A 23345-nucleotide genomic window follows, 5' to 3' on the forward strand; every position below is an offset into this window, starting at 1 on the left:
GTTTTTTAAAATCAAAATTTGTGTGGTTACTCTAATTTTGTAAGTAAATTCTTATTTAATAAATGAAATTACATTATTTGTTTCAATTATCATGAGTGGCAAAACTGCACAACCAAGAGTCTATCCATGAGTACATGACCTAAACAAGGTTTTTTATGGAATAAACTTTGTATTGTGATTGTATACCTTATTAACTCTTTCGAACTAATCAATTTCTAATGGTTATAAATATTAGAATCTTTCCTAGATTTTACTTGTTTGAGTAAAAAAATGTAAAACCTGGAAAAAGAGTTAATAACGTGGATTCGAGATTCAAAAATTGTCTAATGGTTTATGATGTAGTAAGATTAACCAATTCAAAGTAAATGTCATTGATTTGAGATAAGCACTTTTAGTCCAGAGTAAAAGTGACATGCATCTAATTTGGTTGAGAAATAGTTAAATGTAGTATGGGTTTGATAAACTAGTATACTAGCATTACAAAATGAAATTATATATTAACCTGAATTAAGGCAAACACTTTTAGTGAACACAATCATGGTTTTTCTCTCTATAAATTCTCAGTTTAAGTAATATTTTTGAAAGTTACAAGTTACAAATTGATACTAAAAATCATTCGAACTCTCACAAACTTTGTCATTTCCTTCGAAAATAAAAAACGAATAGTAAATAATGATCATATACGACTTAGTTCTCACCTTATTCCCTATTGGTTCAACCCAACCTAATTTGGTTTTATATTTGACAACAATCGAGTTATATTATTTTAAGGAGGCATAATTTGGACATATCACCACATAATAGTAATTTGTCTACATATTTCTATTTAACTTTTTCACTTAAAATAATTTCACATTTGCATGAACATTCACATTAGTATATTATACAATATTGTGCATTGTGTAACAAAAACTTTCAATCTGCACTTAAAGTATTTCTATGATTACATGAATAAAAACTTTGTAACAAAAGTTATTAAAAAGCAATAATAGTAAATAAATAACTGAACTGAGACATGCCAAAACAGGATGAGGAAAAAGTTACTAATTGGTAAGTGAGAAGCAACTCATTGTCAAAACTCATTTTCCTTTTGCATTTTTTTGGTATTTTCTGGATCTATTGACCGGCGAGTTTCTTGCCATAATTGGGTTTCAATTCCCAATTTCTTGAGCTCTATGAGGCCTCGCTCAACTGCAGTGTGGAAGAAAAACTTCATTTAGTTATTTGCATTAAAAAGTAAATATATATTTCATCTAATAGCACAATAGTAAATTATTTGTACATTTTGACACCCTCCCATTTTAGGAAAGCATACGAACTCAGTGAATGTGGGTAATTTTTTAAAAAAAAGGGTGGTGGTGGAGGGGGCGACAACATATTATAAGGAGATTTTCAAAAAGTAAATAATAATTACTTTCGTGACCAGTTTTTGTTTGACCAGAAATTTATAACTTCACATTTTATGATTTATCAGTAAGAAGAAACACCCAAAGCACAAAGAAAAAGTATCAAATGTCAATGCAATTACATTTTATATAGTTGAGAATATTTGTCTCGAATTTATCAAGAAACCAAATTTGTTGACCACATAAAGCATGAACTGCTAACGTTCACCAACAACTATGCCATACTAGAAAAGGCAAGATGTTTCAGCGCCAACTCTGAATCCAATATATCGTAAGTCAAAGGATGGTGAAACTTAGTTTTTCACTCCTGAGATTGTGTATTTGAGTTACTGGATTTCAGAAATGGGTAGTGCCCCTACGATGATACAGATGTCGATATCCAATACGGTGAGGAAGACGACATATGTGACGAAAACCTCCCCAAGTGCTGGTCAACAACTTATTTTCCAAACATAATTTGGTGTAATGACATATATGGTTGTTATGAGTATAAAAATTCTTTTCTCCTAAGTGAAATTTTTATAGCCTCAATATATGGTTTATGCCTAGATAGGATAGGCGAAACAAGCCCCATTTCCAAGGACTCGAGCATATTTCAGAGAAAAAAACAAAATTAAAAGCTTAAAACTTAAGAGTTGATTAAAGTCAATATTAGGAGTTAACATGCTTGGAATTGGGGATTGAAAAGTCATATAGGTTTGTATGATGATTTCAACTTAGTTGATTGATTTTGACAGTCCCAGGGGGCTAGAGAATAATTCAAAAAAAATGCTTGAGCCAAATTTAGTATTTCAAAGAATAAAAGTTGACATTGGTAAAATATATGATTAGATGACCTAAGATTGGCGATTTAAGAGTACTAATAGGTTCATAAGGTGACTTTGAATTGAAAATGTGTTTGGTTTGTACCTCAAGGGGTTTAGGTGGTTTTAGGGTGGTTTTTTATATTAAAAATGCAATAAATATGGAGGCTACGGAGATGCTTAGCATCAACTTAGCCTTTGACACATGAAGCCTACATTTTAAAAACATTTCTCAAATAGACGAATTTCAAATCCACAAAATATATTTGTAGGAGTTGTAAAGCTTGGATTTGGGGAATCTTAGAGGGATTTTGTTTTCGATTCAACTTTAATCTTTGTTTTGGCACTTACATTTGATTACACACCTAATTTAGTCGCTTTAACTTGTGATCTGATTGAGAATGTTGGGGGACTTTTAGCTCTAGTACAATACATTGTTAATTGACAATTTTAAGGTCGGCTTGACTGGTAATTTTAGATTTGGAACACTTGGGATTTTTGTAAAAAAAATTGAAAGAATTTTTTTATTTTGACTCTATGACACGAGTTTGACATTTTATTGACTTTTAACTCATTTCTTTTATATGTCACTATGAGTCGTGTTATCTTTGTTTGGTAGTGTAAAACTCATATTTTATTATATAGGGAGGACTCTTAAGGAAGGGTAAAGTTATTCGTTAAGTTTGTGATGTGGGGCATATTTACTCTTTTTAGTCATGCTTTCGTATGTTTATACCTTATTTTGAGGATAATCTAGGTTTAATACTCTGGTTTATAACAATTTTCATGTTTTCGCACTTATTAAAGATGCTCTATGTGTAGGTTAAAAGGATAAAATTATGGAAGGAACTAAAAAGATTTTGCCAAGCCAAGCCCAAGGCAAAACTTCGGGTCTCGTGACATGGCTCCCAATGCGAAGGGGGGTCGAATTTCACCCCCACCCCCCTCAATGTTTCATACACTACATGAGGTTCTCTAGGGCGTGAAAGAAGATCACGTGATGCGAGGGCTAGAGAAAGGGTCACAACCTCACACCATCAGGTTCCAAAGACGGGTGAAATTTCCCTTTTCCCAGTGTGACTTGGATAGATCTTCTAGGTGTTTTAAAATATTATAAATACTCATCCTTGGTCATTTTTAGAGGAGGACGAAAATTGTAGAAGCAAACATCAAGAATAAAGTCACAATTCTCTTAGGCTTGCCTTTTTCCCTCTTAACTTTATTTCTTATTGCTACATGAAGTATAAATTTTATAATCAGATTATGAGTGGCTAAAATTCTTCCACTCAGGGTTATGGCAATAGTATATAAAAAGTATTTTATATACAGAGTTTTAATGTGGATTCTACAGTTACATTTTGTTGTCTTAATCTTATTCTTACTATTATATTGTGTCACGACCAATATGATAAGCAAATAATTGCTCGTTGAACTCGATAGAGGAAAAATAGGAGTAGAATGTGGGTTAAGGAGAGTAGAATGTGTTATGGCTAGGATAGAGACATGCTTAGTTTTCCTTCCTTGACAAAAATATAGTAAAATATGTAAAATTCATTTTGAATAGTTGATTATCCCAACTCAACGATATAGTATGAGGATAATTTGGATAGACGATTAGAGGCTCGATAGACCATGAGCATAATAGAAATCTTGTGAATCAATTATATATCTTAAATTATTTTAACAACTATATGTAAATATGATGGAATTAGACACGCATCATAGCCCTAGGAGATCTCTCTGTGAACAACTTCCACAATCTACTCACTTCATTATTCTTTCTTTAGGATAGTAATTACTATCGTTATACAACAAACTTACTCTCTAGAGTTGGACAATAATTGTTATTGTAATTATAATATACTAAATCAAGGTCTTGTCAGTGCTAAGTCCCTATGGGATTCGACATTCGAGTAGTTGCAATTACTTAATTACTTTACGACCACATACACTTGCATGTGTGTTGAGAGACAACAATTGTTTGCATCATTGTTGGATACTTAAGTATTGACGAGTTTGACATTTTTTTTGTTATTTTTATTTTACAAGTGTTAACAATTTGATCTTAACTATTGTCATTGCAGGTGACAGGTTTATGCTATACTATAAAGACAAGGCTAACCTTACGAAAGATGAGGTAAACCTAACTTTATTCCAACCAAAAAGGTTTCTTTATTAGAGGTTAAGGTATCAGGCGGCAGACCAACCACTAGCCCTAGTAAAAATGCTCGAAGAGGAAATTCCACTCGTAAGAAACATCAAGTCTAGTATCATGAAATCTACCATTACTAGAAGAAATGAGTTAAAGCAAAATATGGCGCAAATCTTGCACTCAAGAAGGAAGTTTACCACATGAGGATCCACAAGTGCATCTCCAAAATTTCATAGATACGTACATCACACGGGGCATCTCATCGGACAATATTAGACTTTTCCCTTTCCATTCTCACTATTAGGGGAAGCTAAGAGGCATCTTTAAGATAAACCTCCCAACTCTATCATTTCATGAGCTGAAGAATTTTATTGCAGGGTTCTTTCAATTAAGGAAGACAACTAAGTTGAGAAATGAGATACTCGAATTTTAGCAAAAGGAAGGCAAAGGCCTTCCCCAAGAGATTTGAAATGTTATTGTTGGTTGTTCCCTATCATCACCAGACGTAGGAGGTCCTAGAACATTTATCGATATTTATTCTAAACTATTTTTGGATTCAATTGCAAGAGGATAGGCGGCACTATAGAAAACATAGACCAAGTTAGTGCTCCTATTGATTAGATTAGCAATTAGTAATACAGAGTGAAATAGTGAGTCATATAAAGAAAGAAGTTGGTATGATTGAGGTTGATAGGATAACTAGTATATATACATGCACAAATCACAACTATGAACAACAACTTTAGTTAGCTGAACAAATTTCTCATAGAGCAGGCGCATGAGCAAGCTTAAGTTTACTAGATTCATAAAGCTCACTTGTTATGTGAGGTCTATAGGGGTGATCATTCAACAAATACGTCCATAGTCTATACATTTAATGGGTAAGGTAGATACGAGGCATAGGACATCAGAATTTTGGGAATGCTTATAACCTTAATTAAAGGAAACACTCAAATTTCTCTTGAGGTGTAAACTAGAGAAAAAAATCAATATATATAGACCATAGGGTCATCAACAAGGCTATCAGCATAGTCAGAGCAATTTAGTTCAGATCTAGCTAAATGATATCAAAGAGGTGCTGAACAAATTGGTAAATGGGCAACAAAAGTAGGAAGACACTACAAAAATAACCATGAAGTAGCAATCCATATTTTAGAAAGATAGATGGGCCAGAGCACAAAATATATGAGACCTCTTGGAGGTCTACCTGGTGATATGGATCCTAGTTTGAAACATGCTAATTCAGTTATGATTACAAGTGGTAAGGATTTGGGTGAAAATATGCAAGTGCAGGTAGTGGTTGATACAATGGTTAACAAGAAAAACGCTAAGGTTTCATAAGAAAAAATTGTGAAGCGGCCTACACCAATAGCTGTAAGATCTCCTCATTAATTAATTCCCATAGAAATTGAACAAGTAGAAAGAGGAGGTAATATTCTCAAAGTTCTTCAATCTATAAAGCAGGTAAAAGTATTAATACTCCTCTGGCTGATATATTGCCAGGCATTCCCCAGTATCCAAGGCCAACAAGAGAAGATTGAACGAATAACAAGCGATTTTATAATCCTTGATTTTGAGCCTGATTTGAAAGTTCTGATTGATGTGGCATCTCAATTGCTTACTAAGAGATCATATGGCAAAGTGAAAGTGCTCAACGCTTACAAACCATTAAGGTAATCATCCATCTATGTAAAATCATCATCTATCACAATGACAGATTTTACTTCTGATTTATCATAAAAAGATTCATTGGACAAAGCCTTTCAAGCCAAAGTATTATGTTGGGACGCCAAAGAGAATAATCCTATCCAACATCTGAATAATTTCATGGGAGTTTGTGCACAACTTAGGACTGCACAAAATTTCAGATGGAATTATGAAGTTGTGAATGTTCATACATTCCCTTACAGGGATGGCTAAAGAATTGTACCTGACGATACAATTATATTGTACTCTATTAGGGCATGTCATACGCTAGTAAATATGTTCTTATATAAATGGTTCTTGCTAAAAGGAAATTAAGTGACAGTAGCAACATTATGTACTTCAGACAGTTAGAATGTGCGCTCTTGTAGGAGGTGCGGGAACAAATTAAAAATTTGTTGATCCCTCCATAGATTTGGATTAATGAAATGGTATAACTTCAGACATTTTGTCTTGCTCAAGACCTAGTGAAACAGTCCATAGGGGGAAGAAGTTAGGAATTACATGTTTGTTTCAATCATTAAGTTATTAAATAGTGTAGTTAGGCATAAAAAAGAATGGAATTCCAAGGTTAGATCGCTAGTAGAGGGAGTAAAAAGGTGGATGAAGAGATTTAAATATTACCAATTCTATGAAGAACCACATAGTTCAAACCACTATGATGATCCTTGTTCTTAAAGTGGAGTACATCATGCCACAACATTAAATCAAGCATTTTTCCAGAGACAATCCGTGATTTGTAGTGTGTAGTGAAAGAAAAAGAAAAATATAAATATGGCATGCCATGACCTTAAATAAGGATCTTGGTGAGAGGAAACCCACTTTAACAGGGTTTGTTGTTACTATGTGCAGGTACAGAGGTCTAACATATTGCCAAAACAAAATGGAGAGACTAAAACATGAAAAACAAAATTTGAATGGGGCACGTCCAAGACACCTCACCACGTAAGGGCTTAGGTAACACGCCTAGCCTTGTCGTCTGAGGTACCTCGGTGATAGAAAAAGGGCCCCAAGTAGAGCCCACTTTTTAACCCCTCCTCCCCCCCCCCCCCAAAAAAAAGAAAAAGAAAAAATCTCTTCATTTTTCTCTCCCCAAGGAGTCCGTGAATGACTAGCTGACGCTTCTGCCTTTCCACTTTCCACAAACACAAAATTTCCCCAAGGTACAAAAAGCTTCAAAAGTAGTAAATTTTCTTCTCTATTTCATGAAAAACCAATTACCCAACTTTATCATTAATGCTTATTTCAAAAAAAATTGTTGTGAATTTTGCGAAGCTTCAAGCTTTGAAAGTTATAGCATAGTTTGATTTTAGTATGATATCGGTTGTTTCGTTGATTGAGTAATTCTAAATAGTTTTCATGATAATATTGAGAAGATACTACGTGCTAATTTCAAATTTCTATAGCTATTTCTTGATATTGATTTGGTGGGTTCGTTTAAGTCTTGAATAATTGCTTATTTTGGTAGATTTGTGTTGCCATTATGTTTGCAATGAATTAAATTATGATTATTGGTACATAATTGATTCCTATATGGCTTATTGTTGGGAGGAGTTAGGTAGATTTTGATACAGTAGGTGGAATTTAGTATTGTAGTAGATTCCTTAGCATGAATAATTGAATAAAAGTTTTGAAGAATGAAATATGGTGGTTGAACATGTTCCAAAGTATAGTCATGGACATTATGTTTTCTATGAGTGATGAATAACAAGCGTCTGATGTTAGTCATCTGGTAAACTTTAAGGCCTAGAATAGTATTAGTGTGTGATGGTCCATGAATATTTGGGGGTTGTAAGAGAAGGTTTCTAGGCAAATTGCACAAAATAGAGAAATTGTGCAAAAACACCTTCGAGAATAGAGAAATTCACAGCTTCATAGTTCCATCTGGAACAAAATAGATAAATTGCACAAAAGGACCTTTAAGAAAATGCACAAAAAAAAGAGAAATTGTGCAATATTTGTTGAAATGTCAAATTTGGCCGAGAAGGACCTTTGATGCGGATCCTGAGACTTTTAGGCTCATTCCAAGCCCCCTTGTAGAATTTGGATTAAAATTAAGTTCGAGTGTGGGACTCACTTTTCATCAAAACAACCTCAGTTGGAAGTGTCCACATCTTTGTTGAGTCTAGAATGCCAAATTTTGTGGAGTATCATATTTCATTTGTGTGCATGGGGTTTTGAACGAATCCTGAGTCCCTATCGAGACATTTTGCACATTTCAAGTGTCAAATGGTGCAACACTTTTTGATGCGCGCAGACTCACTTGTTCTAGGTGCTTTCGCGCCTAGCGTCACATTCATGAATGCCTATGGTTTTAGCCTTCGCATTCACGAGCCAGGTGACACATTCACGGAGACTAAATTTCCTGGTCATCATGTTCGCAGACCCAGCTCTGTAATTGCAGAGAGTGGTGGGCCGAATCTTTCGCGTTCACTGGTGGCTTTCCACATTCGCAAAGAAGACCACTACCAAAAAATTGTCAAAAAACAACGGCAAAAAGCGACGGACTGCGTCGTTTTTTGGTCAAAATCGACGGAAAAGCGACGCAGTCACTTTCGTTACTTTTATGCTCAACGCTTTTCAAAAAGCAATGGACTGCATCGCTCAAAAGCGACGGACAAGGTCTTTTTCTTTTTATCTTTTCTTAAGTGACGGACAACATTGTAATTTTTAAATTTTAATTTTTTAAAAAATAATGCGACGGACGCAGTCACTTTTCTGGAAAAAAATATTTTTAAAAAAGTTCAAAAAAGCAACGGACAATTCGTTGCTTTTCTGCATTTTCATTTTTATACAAACAGAGAATATGAATACAATTAATTAATAATCCTTTATTCCACATACAAAATCATGTATACACACATAAATCATCAATCTTATGACAAAGAAAGGTGGTAAAAACATCCATAAAAGAATGACAGTAAAAATACACATATAATTGACCAAATGTTCATAATAACAAACATAAAAAATTCAGATCTATACAAATTAAAGCAACACAAACTTATTTAATTTAAAAATTATACAATCTAATTTAAAGTAAATAACTTAAGACTGATGAAAATGAAGGAGACGAGAGGCGAGGAAAAGAAGTGGGAGTTTGGTCGCGGTGGCTCGTCATTGGAGTCGATGGGACCGAGACAAAAGTCGGCAGAGGAGGTTCTCGCAAGATTTAAGGCAAGAGAAGGAAGAAATGGTGGTTTACTTTCGTGGGTGACCGGATCCGATGGAGAGGAGAAGTGGCGGTGATTGAAGGAGAGAAGACAGAATTGGATATGATTTTAGGGTTTTGGTTAATAAAAAATGAAAAGAGAAGAAGATGTGATCTAAACCCTTGGATTGGATGAGATGGATGATTATGATTAGAAGGGGTAAAATGGGCAGCGTAAATAGGTTGTTTGATGGGTCTTGAGTTGGGTCAATTAAAACTTTAATTGGGATATTTAATTTTGAGCTCGATTTTGACAATAATTGACATTAAAAACGATGGACACCGTTGTTTTCTGAAAATTATTTTTTAAAATAATAGCAATACAGTCTGTCGCTTTAATTAAATATGAATATAAATTATTTATAAATAATTTTGGCGTAATTTTTATTTTAAAAAAAGGGACGGACAAAGAGGTCTTGTTCGTCGTTTTTTCAAAAAAAAAAGCGACGGACGAAGAGGCCCTGTCCGTCGCTTTTATAAAAAAAAATCTAAAAAGTTTTAAAAAATAAAAAAAGTGACGGATAGTGTTGCATTTGCCATCGCTTTTTTGAAGCAACGCAATCCGTCATTTTTTCGTCCGTGGTTTTTTTACCTTTTTTAGTAGTGGACCTAGGGTTGACCAACATGATCGTTACCAGATGTTTGCATTCGCAAAAGTCAATTTATTGGTCTTTACTTTAAAGACTAGTCGTTAATTTAGCTTCAATTGGCATATTTAAAGTTGGATATCTCGAGCTTGGGAGCTCTTCATTGGGTGTTTTAGTTGCTAATTGTCAGGTTTTGGCATGGCTTTATCGTGGGGTTATTAGGAGAGTGCGGGAAGTGCATCTTCGAGGTTCATTTCCATCCCGAAGGACTGCCTGAGCTTCTTTAAATAGCATATTATTTCATTTTCATGCATGTTGTGATACTGAGCTTGAATTTTCCAATTTTTGGGCACAAGTTCAGTAAGTTGTTTAGGACCCAATTACAAGGTCAATTTTAGGATTTTTAGTGCGGGTCCCACAATTTTATTTTTAACTCAATTTTGGGTGCGTCTCTAATTGTATCAGTTTTGGTGTCTAAACGTTTGTATTGATGTTGTGATCACTTCTATGAAAGTGTTGTGGTGATCAGAGGTGTTTTGGAAGAGGAAAGCTCCAGTGCAATGAATTTAGAACGCATATGATCGGCTTCAAGGTAGGCTACAGTCTACTTTTCTTGATTGTGCTCCATTAGATAATGTTTAGTATAAAATGCATGTGAATTAGGATATATATGTCGGATTCTAGGAATCCATCCTTTATTTCCTTTTCTATTGATTCCCATATAAGTTTTTGGCTAGTCCTATGTGGTAAAATCCTTAGTTTAGGCTAGTACACTTGCTTATAGCATAGTTAGTGCAATCATTCTCCTTAGAATTGATACTTGAGACCTTAGTTTAGCTTGTGACTTAGATGTTTAAGCATGTGTTTTAGCGATCCTTTTAGTTGTCAGTTTCTCCATATAGTGGTTGTTATGATTTTTGTACCTTATGTTAGTGATCAGACTTTAGTTGCTTGTCATAGCCATGATTGGCTTTAGTTGTGCTCGGTTGGGAGCTTGAGTTGTATGTTCGGGGTAAAACGTTGATATTTGAGTTATCCACCCCCCTTTGACTATCGAATTCTTCATTGATTCCTTTGTTTCGTGGGTACTACTAATCTTGTTATGTTGTTATTGTTGAGGATGTTGGTAGATTGTTGGGATTGAGGCCTTTGTCGAGGACCAATTAGACTTCAGGTTAGTTTTCTATGCTTTGGGAGCGTGGTAGTTTGTAGTGTTTATCTAGTTGTTAAGCTGCTATTGTTTGAATACTAGTGATGGCATACATTGCATTTGATACCTATTTCACGTGTTTTGTGGTATGACCCCAGCTCATGCATTGGATATTTACTACTATTTTCGAAAAAGTTGTTTTTACGTTTTTACTCTTTTAAAATTGGTTTTGACGGGAGTTGTACCACTTGGATCACTTTGATAAATTAGTTTTTGAGACATTGGAGGCATCTGGATGTGCTCACCTTTTACTTGATCATTTACCGTGTCGGTGCCGCTTTTCTCTATTGATTTGTCTACTATTACCTCTATTACCATGACAGAGTAGATCTGGTACGGGGATAGATAGCTTTGGAAGTCCTGAATCGGGATCAAACATTGTATACAAACTTCTCGAGTCCCTTATGTTTCCTTCGGTCATGTGACACATTGAACAAGATGATGATATCCGCATAAGTCCTACCTAGTTGTCATGGGCTGGAGGTAGGTATATATATTTGGTTGTGTGGTACTTGGTTTTGATGGCTTAGTTGGTTTCTATCACATAAGTTGCATTCATATTCATTTTCGATCACCAATATAATTGATTGTTGTTTGCACCAACCGGTCTTATGGCCGAGGTCGACTGGGTTATGTTTGTTGTTGTGTACCTTCCAGGATTATGGGGGTTTGATTAGGTTTTTGTTCGATAATATGGTTGTGTATCTTATGTTGATCATTTTATAGTAGTTATGTATATCAGTTGTAATTTTTCCTATCTGGGTGTTTTTTATTCGGTTAGGTTTGATTGACCTTTTAGGTGATTAAGTGGAGTAGTGGTGTTTACCATTGGTATCCTTGTATAGTTGGCATTCTTTGTTGTGATTAGGTTGTTAGACTAGCGCCTCTAGGTATGTTCCCTTGTTTCGGTCTCTTAGTTAGTGTATTCTATTTCTTCATCTTTATTTACTTGTGTTATCACGTGATACCCCTTCGTTAGTTACTTGTGTTGTGCTTTTCTTATTTACGTGCTCTTTATATTGTCTTTGTTTGGAACTAAGTCGGACTATGCCTACTGAGTACCTATTGTTGGTACTCATACTACACTTCTGCATTTTGCAAATCATAGTACAAGTTTTTGTCATTTATTTGGGACTCGTGTAGAGCAGCTTTTGGGATTCAAAGACTGGGGTGAGCTCGTGACATTCAGAGTTTCCGATCTCCCTCTCTCTTCGATAGGGCTAGTCTTTATTTTGCATTCGGAGATAGTTCTATATATATTTGTATTTATAATTTTTTGTACTCCTATTTTGATTGGAAGCTCGACTAGCAATTAATGTCAGGTCTTTGAGTAAATTTTTATGTTTATATTTTTTACCTCTCCTTCCTCTATATTGATATTGTCCCCCATTCCCCTTGTGTTTTCTTACGTGTGACAGCGCATTACTCCTGGTTCCGGACTATGGGGTTTGACTTATCTACTGGTAGTGTATAGTAGATGTCATCATGACACACTTCTCAATGTATGCATCAGAGGATACGAAGCACAAAATTTTTGGATTGTGTTTAGAATAGTTGTTTTCTCAAATTTTCTCCTTTCCATCACTCACAAGGTCAAGATAAGTGAATTCCTCCGTGAATTGACTTTATTTCACCATGGAAGGTCATGGAATCTCACTTCTCCATACTTGAAGCTTGAAGGAAAGCTTGTTTTTTTCTAAAAAAAAAAAAACAAAGTAGAAAACTTGGAATCTCTATCAATTGAGATATTTTTCTCACACATCTTCATCTACGAGCTCGGGTGAGCATTTGTAAGGGTAAGGGGTGAACAAAATCAAACCAAAAACTACACCAAACTGTAGATCGAGTTAAATCGAGAAAAAAAAATTGACTAGTGATTTGATATTGAAAAACAAAATCGACTATACTTGGGTTGAGTTGATTTTAACTTGAAAAATCAAGCCAAGATCAAATCAACCCAACATTATATTTATAATTTTTAAATTTATTTCATACATAAAAGTATTTATTTTTATATAATTTATAAATATTTCTTATGTTTTTTCATAGTTTTTATATTTTACTAACATATTATGTCAAATTTGACTTAGAACTTCTAATGGTCCAATAAAGGCTATGGTCCATAGATATTATTAGTAACTCTAATAAAGCTCAAATCAAAATCAAATCAATACTAAAGATAACAAAAGAATAATAATTCAACACTAAGAATGACAATAATATTGAATATGTGTTCTTTAGTTTTACATTGATTTTGACAATTAAATTACATAACTTAATTGTAGTTTTTCTTTAATATTTAGTCATGTAATTAATATTATTAGACTTATTTTAGTATAATGTAGAACTTTTAGATTATGATAATTTTCATTATGACTTATTTATTTGCAATATTTGTTTTATGTGGTTTCATTATTATTTTTTCTTTAATATTTAGTCATTTAATTAATATTATTAGACTTATTTTAGTATAATATAGAACTTTTAAATTATGATAATTTTCATTATGACTTATTTATTTGCAATATTTGTTTTATGTGGTTTCATTATTATTTTTTGTTGAATATTTTAGTGTCATCACTCATATTATATTTTGTGTTGTCTTTTTAAGAACACCTTCGATAGTTGTATTTCGGTAGGAGTAAAATGAAGAACACCTTCCATAGTTGTATTTCGGTAGGAGTAAAATGAAGAACACCTTCCATAGTTGTATTTCGGTAGGAGTAAAATGTATTTGAAGCACAAGTTAATTATATGTTTGTATGAATACTTTAATGAAAAACTCAAAAAAATTCGGAAAAAAACCAAGGTTGAAAAACCTAAAATTCATTAGTTTGATTTGGTTTATAGATTCAAAACCTGATACAAATAATTTTGTTTGGTATTTAAAAAAACCGAACTAACCCGGACCATGTATACCCCTATCTAGCTAAGCGTATGTTAATAAGATTGTAAACCATATATGATGAGAGTCTCCATCTGTTTATGTTTCACGGACGTCTTGACTCAAGTATTTGTTATTGATGCCCATGTCATAGGTAATAGGCTTTATATTTGTTATTGATGCCCATGAATAGTTTTTCTTCATTTAATATTAGTTAAAATTGCAAAATTGAAAGGGAGCAAGTTTATGAGACTTAAGTTATAGATGTGTTGGTTATAATGCATATAATTATATTTTGTCCATACAACATGGATATTTGATAAATATGTATTTTAATAAGGGTAGTATTGTCCTAACATAAATTCAAAATAATTTATCCTACTACAAAAAAAATATCAGTTGTTTTTCCAAAAGTTTGTTAAAAAACTTAACTCTAAAAATTAAAATATTTTTTAAATTTAAAACAACACTATTAAATTGTCAACCAAAAAACCTATTCCCTCGGTCCCAGCTTATATGAGTTACTTTGACTTGGCATATAATTTAAGAAAAAAATGAAGATTCTTGAAACTTATGATCTAAAATAAGTGATAGATGTTTGTATAGCTATAAATCATTTCATTAAGGATAAAATGAATATTTTGAAGTTAAACTATTACTAAATATAGAAATGCCTCTTTTTTTTTAATTGACTTAAAAGAAAAGTGTGTTATATAAATTGAGACAGAAAGAATAGTACGTTTTAACGACAGTAACACCTCCAAAGCACTCAAGGGGTGACTATTCTTTCTTCTTCTTTTAGTTTGAAAACATTTTTCATAAGTTAAAGAGTATTGGAAAATAACTTATTCGCCTTACACAAGATAGGGGGTAAAGTGTTACCATGTACAGCATCATATGAAGTGAAAGGTTGGCCACCTTGGTTGATCCAAAACTGTAATCTCTCTTCTGCAATATCTGCCTCCACTTCGTGATTTTTCGCCCTTCTCCAAAAGTATGTCAGCCATGCCTAAAATAATATTAATCTTACAAAATTAATAAATTTGAAAACAAAATCCAAAAGTAGGTGTTAAAGAGTCTAATATCAGTAGAGGAATGATAATTTGGTCTCCTTATATGGATTTAGACAAACCTCCCCTCAAGCAGAGGCGTATCCAGGAATTCGTCAAGATGGGTGCACGAATACAAAAAAATGCATCTTAAATATAAATTTGATAAGTTTGACTTTTAGGTTCTTAATATGAACCATTTTAAAAATTATAGGTTCAAAATATAATAATACTATTAGTTTTAAATTTTAATATACACATTTGATTTAATTATATAAAAATCATTTAGTGCAAAGTTTTTTAGGACCTTCCAATGTAACGCACTTGAAAATTTTGAAAGATTAAAGGAAAAAAAACAAAAGAAAAATTAGTTGAAACATCAAAAGTATAATCGATAACCACTTGGGGAGGTGTTACTCAAAAGAACAAGATAGATATAAGACTTAAATTTTTATCCTTACTTAGAGAGGTGCACTCAATCATTATTGTATTATTATATGATATTTTAAATGTGGGTTCACACACCTATATTTAAATTTTTTTTAAAAATATAACAGTATTATATATAATCTAGAGAGGGGAGCATGGGTTCACGTGAACCCACGGCACCCCCTCTAAATACGTCCCTGCCCTCAAGAGCTAGCTTTTGGGGTTGAGTTAGGTCAAGGTATCATATTTTTACATAGTATTAGAGTCAGACCCATCCCAATTTGTTGTTCACCAATATTGGGCCTCTATTTAGAAGTATCCACGCTCCAGTTGAGGTTTGAGCATGCGGGGATGTGTTAAAAAGTTTCACATCGGTAGAAGGATGAGAATTTGATCTCCTTATATAAACTTGAGCAAACCTCCCCTCAAGCGCTATCTTTTGGGGTTGAGTTAGACTCATATATGATAACTTGAAGCAATGGTTCTCAAGGTAATAAAAGAAGATCTTCATCTCCTTATTTTGACCAACCAAATGAAACAAATAGTGAGAGTTGAGAGTCGTTCACAGATAGATAGTTACAGGTCTATAAAGGAAAATAGAGTGTGTGAGCATGTTATGATGAGGTATCTAAAATAAATGAGGTTTTTTTTAGTGTGGTTTAGTCATTTTGAGAATATCAAATATACTAAATTTCTTAGTTATGTTATATTTTGTCGCTCGAGTATTATTTCTCCATGTAAAAAAAAGCTTGGTGTCCTTGTTATCTTCTTGTTCTTATTATTTAATGTGGATAATATTAGTACATTTTACGAGATTCTCACAAGTGCATTGATAATGTAAAAAAGATAAAACATCAAACTGACTTATTTCTAAGTTATAAATGAAAGTATTCAAATTTATTTCGAATTTCTATTCAAAAGTGATGGCTATTGTGCATCAATAAAAAAGGTATAGGGAGAAAGTAAATAATGTGCGTGTAGTACAATTTTTTTTTTAATACTTAAATTTGATTATATGATGTGTGTTATTAAAGAGTTTAAATATTTGAATTCTATGATGGTATAATGGTTCTTTACAATCCCACTAAAAGATCAATAGGAAATAAGAAGAGCCACTGGAGAATCTTCTTAAAACCAAGGCATCCTTCAAAGATAGTGTAGGTAAAAAGAATAATAGAGAAAATTGATGAGGAAGAGGCCGTGGTGAACGTGGAAAAGGAAGAAGTTATGATAACAATTTCAATAATGAAGATAAAAAGTCACCAAATATTTAAAGATTGTGGTCGTGGACAAAGAGGGAGAAGATGATGTGATTACTTTAAATAAATAAATGGAATACAGTATGAAAAATATAAAATTGAGTATAATAATTTTCATAAAAAATTGATCAATACTCTTGGGAATGCCAGTTGATCAAGAAAGCTAATCATGTTTATTAGAAAAAAAAAGATGAGTAAACATTGTTGCTGATACTTTAAAAAGAAGACAATATAATTTTAGCTCGTTCTATTTGGACAATGAATCAATAAATCATATGTGTGGATGGAGAAATAAATTCTTAGAGATCAATAAAATGGTGAGAGGTAGTGTCTCTTTTGGAGACACCTCAAAGAACCAAATTGTAGGATACATACCATATTTATCTCAGATAAAGATGGTGACCACAAAGTAATTAAAAGATGTTTATTATGTGTAAAATTAGAAAATAATATTCTAAAGTTGAACTAATTACTTGAAAGGAATATGATATTCATATGAAACATATACAAAATAATTTAAATAATTGTTAAAGTGTATACGGTAAAGAATTGATTATTTTCTTTGAATGTTAAATAATTAATATCAAGTGTTTGAAGCTAATGTGCAAGATAAATCATAGTGTTAGCACGTATGATTTGGAAACCTAAATTTTGATGCACTTAAATGAGTGGGAGAAAGAATTTGGTGCACGGTATGCCTTCACTCAACCATCACAATAAGTTGTTTGAAGCTTGTGTTCTTGAAAAATATTTAAGGAAAAAATTTCGAATAAAGATCACGTCAAGATCAACCAAATCAATCCATCTTATTCTTACTAATATGTGTAAGTCAATTAACCCACCTTCTTTTGATAAAAATAAATATTTTTTTATTATATAATGATGATCTTAGTAGAAAGACTTTTGAGTCTATTTCTTAAAGTTAAAATTAGAAGCTTTTCTTACGTTTAAAATTTTCAAAGTACTTGTAGAAACACAGAGAGACTATGATCTAAAAACTTTTAGGCCTGATAATGGAGGTGCATAAACTTCAAAAGAATTAAATGAGCTTCATGAAATTTGTCACCTTCTTATGAATCTGTACTCCACCCCCAATAAAATAAAGTTGTAAAGAGAAAATAAAATAGCACACTTGTAGGGATGGCAATGGGGCAGGGTGGATGCAGTGCGGGGCGGGGCGAGTTGCGGATATATGTGATTTCATGTGGGTTCAAACTTAATTTTAACTTCTTACATGTTATAAGAGTGATAAAACATTATTTATTAAAATAATTTCTTTACGTAAACTGTTTTGAATGGCTAAGAAACTAGAAAGAAGAAAAAATTATCTCACTACTTGCATTTAATATTTGTTATTACATCAAATGTAACCAATTCAAATCTACCAAAAAAGGGTTGTTGACATATCTAAAAGAGTTATAAAACATTGTAATGTTAAAATAATGTTATAACATGTTAATTTTAGAGATTAACAGCTAACAAAATTTTAATTTCTTTAAGTTGAAAACTTACTGAGCCTATTATTTGAACTGCTTTTTACAAAATATGTGGAATGGGGCGGGGCGGGGTGGGCGGATTGAAAACAACAAAATATGTTATGTGGGGCGGAGCGGGGTGGGTTGAGATCTTAAAGGGTTTAAGCGGGTTTACCCTGCAACTGCCCCGCCCCGCCCCATTGCCATCCCTACACACTTGTTCATATGTTTAATGCTAAAAATTTACTAAAGAGATATCTATTGGTTTGCGGTTGTTTTTTGTGTAGTTTATTTTCATTAAGTTTGAGCGCACCAAACTTGTTTGTAGGTAATAAAAGAATGTGTGTCCAAAAGACCAGCGATAATGAGGGAGTAATTCCGGAGGGAAAGCTGAATTAAAAACTCTATATTGTATCTCTCCATAAATCATATGTAGCTCTTAATATTAGTTCATCAATTTCCCCATTTTAAGATACTAAACTCATAAAAAAGTTAACATAACTCAGTCTACATATTCCATTGCCAGGTGCACTCAACTGCAATATTCTCCCTCAGAACTAGCTTCATCATTGTGTAGTAAGATATATGCCCTTACTCAAGTCTTTTATGGAAATAACTTTTCACTCATCACTGAGAATCTCCCTATATTTGTCATTATTTTCCTTGATACTTAGTCTACTTACCTAGTAATCATGTTGTTCCTTGGGGTTTGGTCCTTCATCCTTTGTCGAGGTCATTCTTAATCAATTCATTGTCCTTTTTAAGACCTCTAATCAAAATGAGTCTTGAGGTATGTACCACTTTTATTTAGGAATGCATGACTACATAATAGGGGTATATAAAGCTTACTCTAGAAAAAATGTTTTATTTTCTCAAAACATGATCACTTCTAGATAAAAGCTTTTACAAACACGGATTGAGATGGATATTTTGATGATAGAAGATCTACATCCATTTGTTGTACATTCATATATAGGAATGAATTTAGTTACTTTGAGAAGTAAGATCCAAAGAATAGTATAAAATCAAATGCTAAAAGAGTTATGATCCAGCTGGGTGTCTTATGATCTGTTATTTTGGAGCTGATGTTAAGTTTTGATTTTTAACAAACTTAGAGATCTAACAAGGAACCAGATCCTTGTTATTGGGACTGATGACAGTGAAATGAATGAATAAACTCAGTGTGAGGAATATTTGTGTATCATCATCAAAATGGGGGGAAATGTTATATTCTAGGTGTTTTGATGATCCACACAAATGCATGGACCTAGTCCCTGGCAGAGTGCTCTCATCCAGATTCAAATGGAGTACAGTTGTAAAGCTGTCATGTCAGGTGATAGGTGAAAAGCGCAGTGTACTGCACCAATAGGAAGAGTGGACGAGACTGTTTGTTTCAGTGGCTCACAATTGCAGGGATCCGATCCCTGGCTGAGTTCTCTTGTCCAGATCTATAATGGGGTACAACTGTAAAGCTGTCCTATCAGAGGTTGGTGAGGAATCAACGTACTACACCAATCAGAATGGACGAAGTTGTTTGTCCAATGGTCAATAACTCTTTATGGTTGACTTAATCAACATGACAAACAACAAATTAGTTCATTCATTCAAAAGGAGAGAAAGCCAGCAAGTCTTCTCAAGAAATCACCAAGAAAAGTTTGCAAGGGACCTGGTGTTGGGTTTTAAAGGTGTGAACAAGAATTGAAGGGTTGTGACTCTCCTGAAGAGTTGTGACTATGCCAAAGGGTTGTGACCTTTATGAAAGGTTGTGTCCTTTCTAAAAGGTTGTGACCGTTTGAAAGGTTATGCCTTTTTCAAAGTGTTGTGACCTTTCTGAAAGGTTGTCTTCTTTCCAAAGGGTTGTGACCTTTACCCTTTGTTGGCTATAAATAGAGAGATTTTCTCTCATTTTTCTGCATCGAATTCTTCCCTTCTTTTGCATACATTTCTTACAAAACAAAATCGATCGATCGTGTCTGTGTATGTGATTCGTTGCTGTCATTTTGAGTTCGTTGAAATTATCGAAGTTTGAGGTACCCCTACTTCTTTAATGGTTAATCCGTTTTATCTTGGGAGGAATTAATCTGCAACCTCGGGTACTTGAAGGGATTAAATTTCTTAAGGACACACATTGGGTTCTGTGGACTCGGATAGTTCTTTGTGTTTTTCTTTTCATCTTTTATTATTTCTGGTTTGCTAATCTGAATACAGGAGACAACAAGCTTAAGAAATTTAATGTTGGTATTTTCTGTGGTAAGGAAATTACTTCTATTTTCTATGTTCTTTTTATTGGGGAAAGAAAAAGAAGAAAAAGAGAATTATTTTATCATATGATAAAAGAGATTTGGAATGAATTAGTACTACTTTAATATGTTCGAGTATATTTTTTGTAGTAAGTTTTCCTTGGATGGGTAAGATTATTTTTATTTTCTTCCCAGGTGCATTCAAGCATTGCACCCCTTCAATTTTCTTTTCAATGAGAAAAGCTATTTTGTGCATAAAGGTTAAGATGAACACTTTAATTTTTTCCCTATATTCTTGGTTTTATATAACTATGAGAAGAAGTAAATGAACAAATGTTGTCTCCTAACAATATTTGAACATGAGTTTAGTTTCTTGTTGAAATTAAATGTCTTCTTAAGGAAAATAGGAATATGATGGAAACTGAGAAAACGAAAAAATATATTAGCAAGAAAAGTGACTTACATGGAATTATTGCTGACAGATAGAATATGATTCAATGAGAGTAAAAACCAGGTTCTATCTTTATTTCCCTTGAATTTTTTTTCTATCCTTTATAAGTTATGAAATTTATTTCATAAATATTAGGATAGATGGTCATTATGTGATGATCTCAGAATATATCTTTATAATATGTATTCTGTTTAGAGGAGGAATTTTTTTTTGTAGTTTCTACTCCATGTGAAATTTGATTGTGTTTGACTTTTGGAGATTATTTTTTTACTCCTTTGGTTTGAAGAATATAAGAACTTCACGAACAAATCAAATTGTGCATTGGCTTGAAGAATATAGAAACTTCACCAATCTATTAAATACTCTGTTTGAATGAATATTCTGACTTGAAGAGTACAAAATCTTCGTCAGGAATATTAAGGCTAAATGATTGAAAAAGATAAAATCTTCATCGTTAGCTCGAAACAGTGTTGTATTTGAGGTTTCTGGAGATTAAAACCTTTTTGGTTTACTACTCAGTCTGAATGTGAAACTGATTAGAAGAATATTAAAACTTCATCAGAATTCAAGGTTCATTCGGTTAACGATTAGAAGAATATAAAAACTTCATCGTTAAACTAGAAACAAGTTGTGTAAAGATTGAATCTTTATTGTTAGTATTCTAAATACTAAGTGGTTTGTCTAGTTGTGACAAAAAGGAAAAAAATAAAAATACTAGTGACATAAAATTAGTGGTTTTTGTGCCTGCAATGGGTGTTTATGTGGATTAAATCTCCAAAAAAAGGCTTCGTGTTGCCAATGTGTAAGCATGGGAAAAAATATGTGAAAAATAATTTCAAATACTTGAAAAATATTTTTGAGAACATATTGAAAATGTGGAGGATTCTTTACTTGTGATAAAGACAAAATTAGACTTACTATCTAATTTAAATTTCAAATTACAAGATATGAAATTTAATGACAATCTTGTATTATGTTAGACCCACAAAATTCTTGGAGTATAATTGATATTGTGGTCGTTGAGTCTCTCTTTACTAGTATATGATATGACTAGTATGAAACCACAAAATTATATTACTCATTGAAAAGAATTGTATTCGTTGATGAAAAAATTTCACTTTAAATATTGTGATTTTTCATGAAAAGATATGTCTATTAAAACCTTTTTTTTTTGTATAGACATGAACATTGGTGAAAAATGATCTGTTATGTTTGTTTTGTAAAACAATCATTTGGGTCATATTGCGCTTATTGGACCGATGCGATTATGGTCATGGGTAATTCTATAACAAATTGCATGTTATGGAAAGGTCCTCTAAAAAGGACATATGGCAAGGTGTTGACACTAAACCAATGTCTGTATTTGAGAAAGTTATAAAAAGTAAAGAACAAAATATTTGTGAGAAAAGGTTACCTCACAGAAGGTCTTTTCAAACTTAGTATTTCAGTTTGTTCTTACTTGCTTGAATCAAATTGTTTGTGACATAAATGCTTAGGACATGTCAATTACAAAACCTTGCAAAAACTGATCAACTTAGAAATTTTGCTTAACTTCTAGTGCAATAAATCAAAATGTCAAGTATGTGTTGTTGAAAGGAATTTTAATACTTTAGAATTGATTTACACTGACATTTGTGATATGAAGTCAACACCATCTCGTGGTGGGAAAAAGTGTTCCATAAATTTTATTAACAATTGCACTAGATATTGTTATGTTTATTTGTTGAATGGATGAAGCAATAGAAACATATAGGCAATATAAAACTGAAGTTGAAAATCAGTTGGATAAAAAAATTTGTCATGATTAGAAGTGGTAGATGTGGAGAATATGAATTTTTTTTGTAGAAATATATTTGGAAAATGGAATCATCCATCCAATTACTGCACATTCTCACCTCAATCTAATGAAATTGTTGACAGAAAAAAACCGAACTTTGAAAGAAATGTTGAATGTCCTATTTATAAGTTCAGGTTTGCCACAAAATTTGTGGGGGGTGCTATCATTATAGCAAAAGAGAACAACAAAAAGTTTGTCTGTTCAGAAAGAGAGAAACAAAAAGTTTTGTTTGTTAGTAAAGGGAGTAACAAATTTTATTTTATTTTTTAAAAACTTTTGTTTGTTAAGAAAGGGAGCAACAAAAAGTTGTGTTTGTTCATGCTTTGTTGTATCCTGATAGAGAATTGTTTGTCCTCCCTTAAAGTCTATACAAGCAATAACTCTTGAAAGATAGTGATCTAACAATTTCCAATATAGTTTATTCCATATGAGAAATGGAAATGAGGGAACTATTCCCAAAAGGATCAAAATAGGACCTAAGACTGTAGATTGTATGTTCATTGGATATGCTACAAATAATAAAGCATGTCGATTTATGGTTCATAAGTCTGAACTATCGGATAGTCAAGTGAAGGGTCTAAACGACCTTGGAAAGAACCAAAGGAGAATGTACTTAATAAAGAGATTCAGATGCGTAGTAAATGTCAA

The 23345-nt window shown here is 32.7% G+C and overlaps 1 protein-coding gene across 1 annotated transcript in view; it reads right to left on the reverse strand.

Annotated features, from left to right (window-relative positions):
• Window positions 1–1050: 1050 nt before the first annotated feature.
• LOC125825135 (coiled-coil domain-containing protein SCD2-like) overlaps window positions 1051–23345 on the reverse strand; it is a 40596-nt gene continuing 18301 nt past the window's right edge. The window contains exons 16-17 of the mRNA XM_049504472.1: window positions 14840–14966; window positions 1051–1191 (exon numbers count right to left, since the gene is read on the reverse strand). Coding sequence (XP_049360429.1) covers window positions 1073–1191; window positions 14840–14966 — 246 coding nt within the window. The 3' untranslated portion in view covers window positions 1051–1072. The remainder of the gene's footprint in view (window positions 1192–14839; window positions 14967–23345) is intronic.

Source organism: Solanum verrucosum, unplaced genomic scaffold, assembly GCF_900185275.1.
Source record: "Solanum verrucosum unplaced genomic scaffold, falcon-dt-bn FXZP01000206.1, whole genome shotgun sequence".
Lineage (NCBI taxonomy): Eukaryota > Viridiplantae > Streptophyta > Magnoliopsida > Solanales > Solanaceae > Solanum > Solanum verrucosum.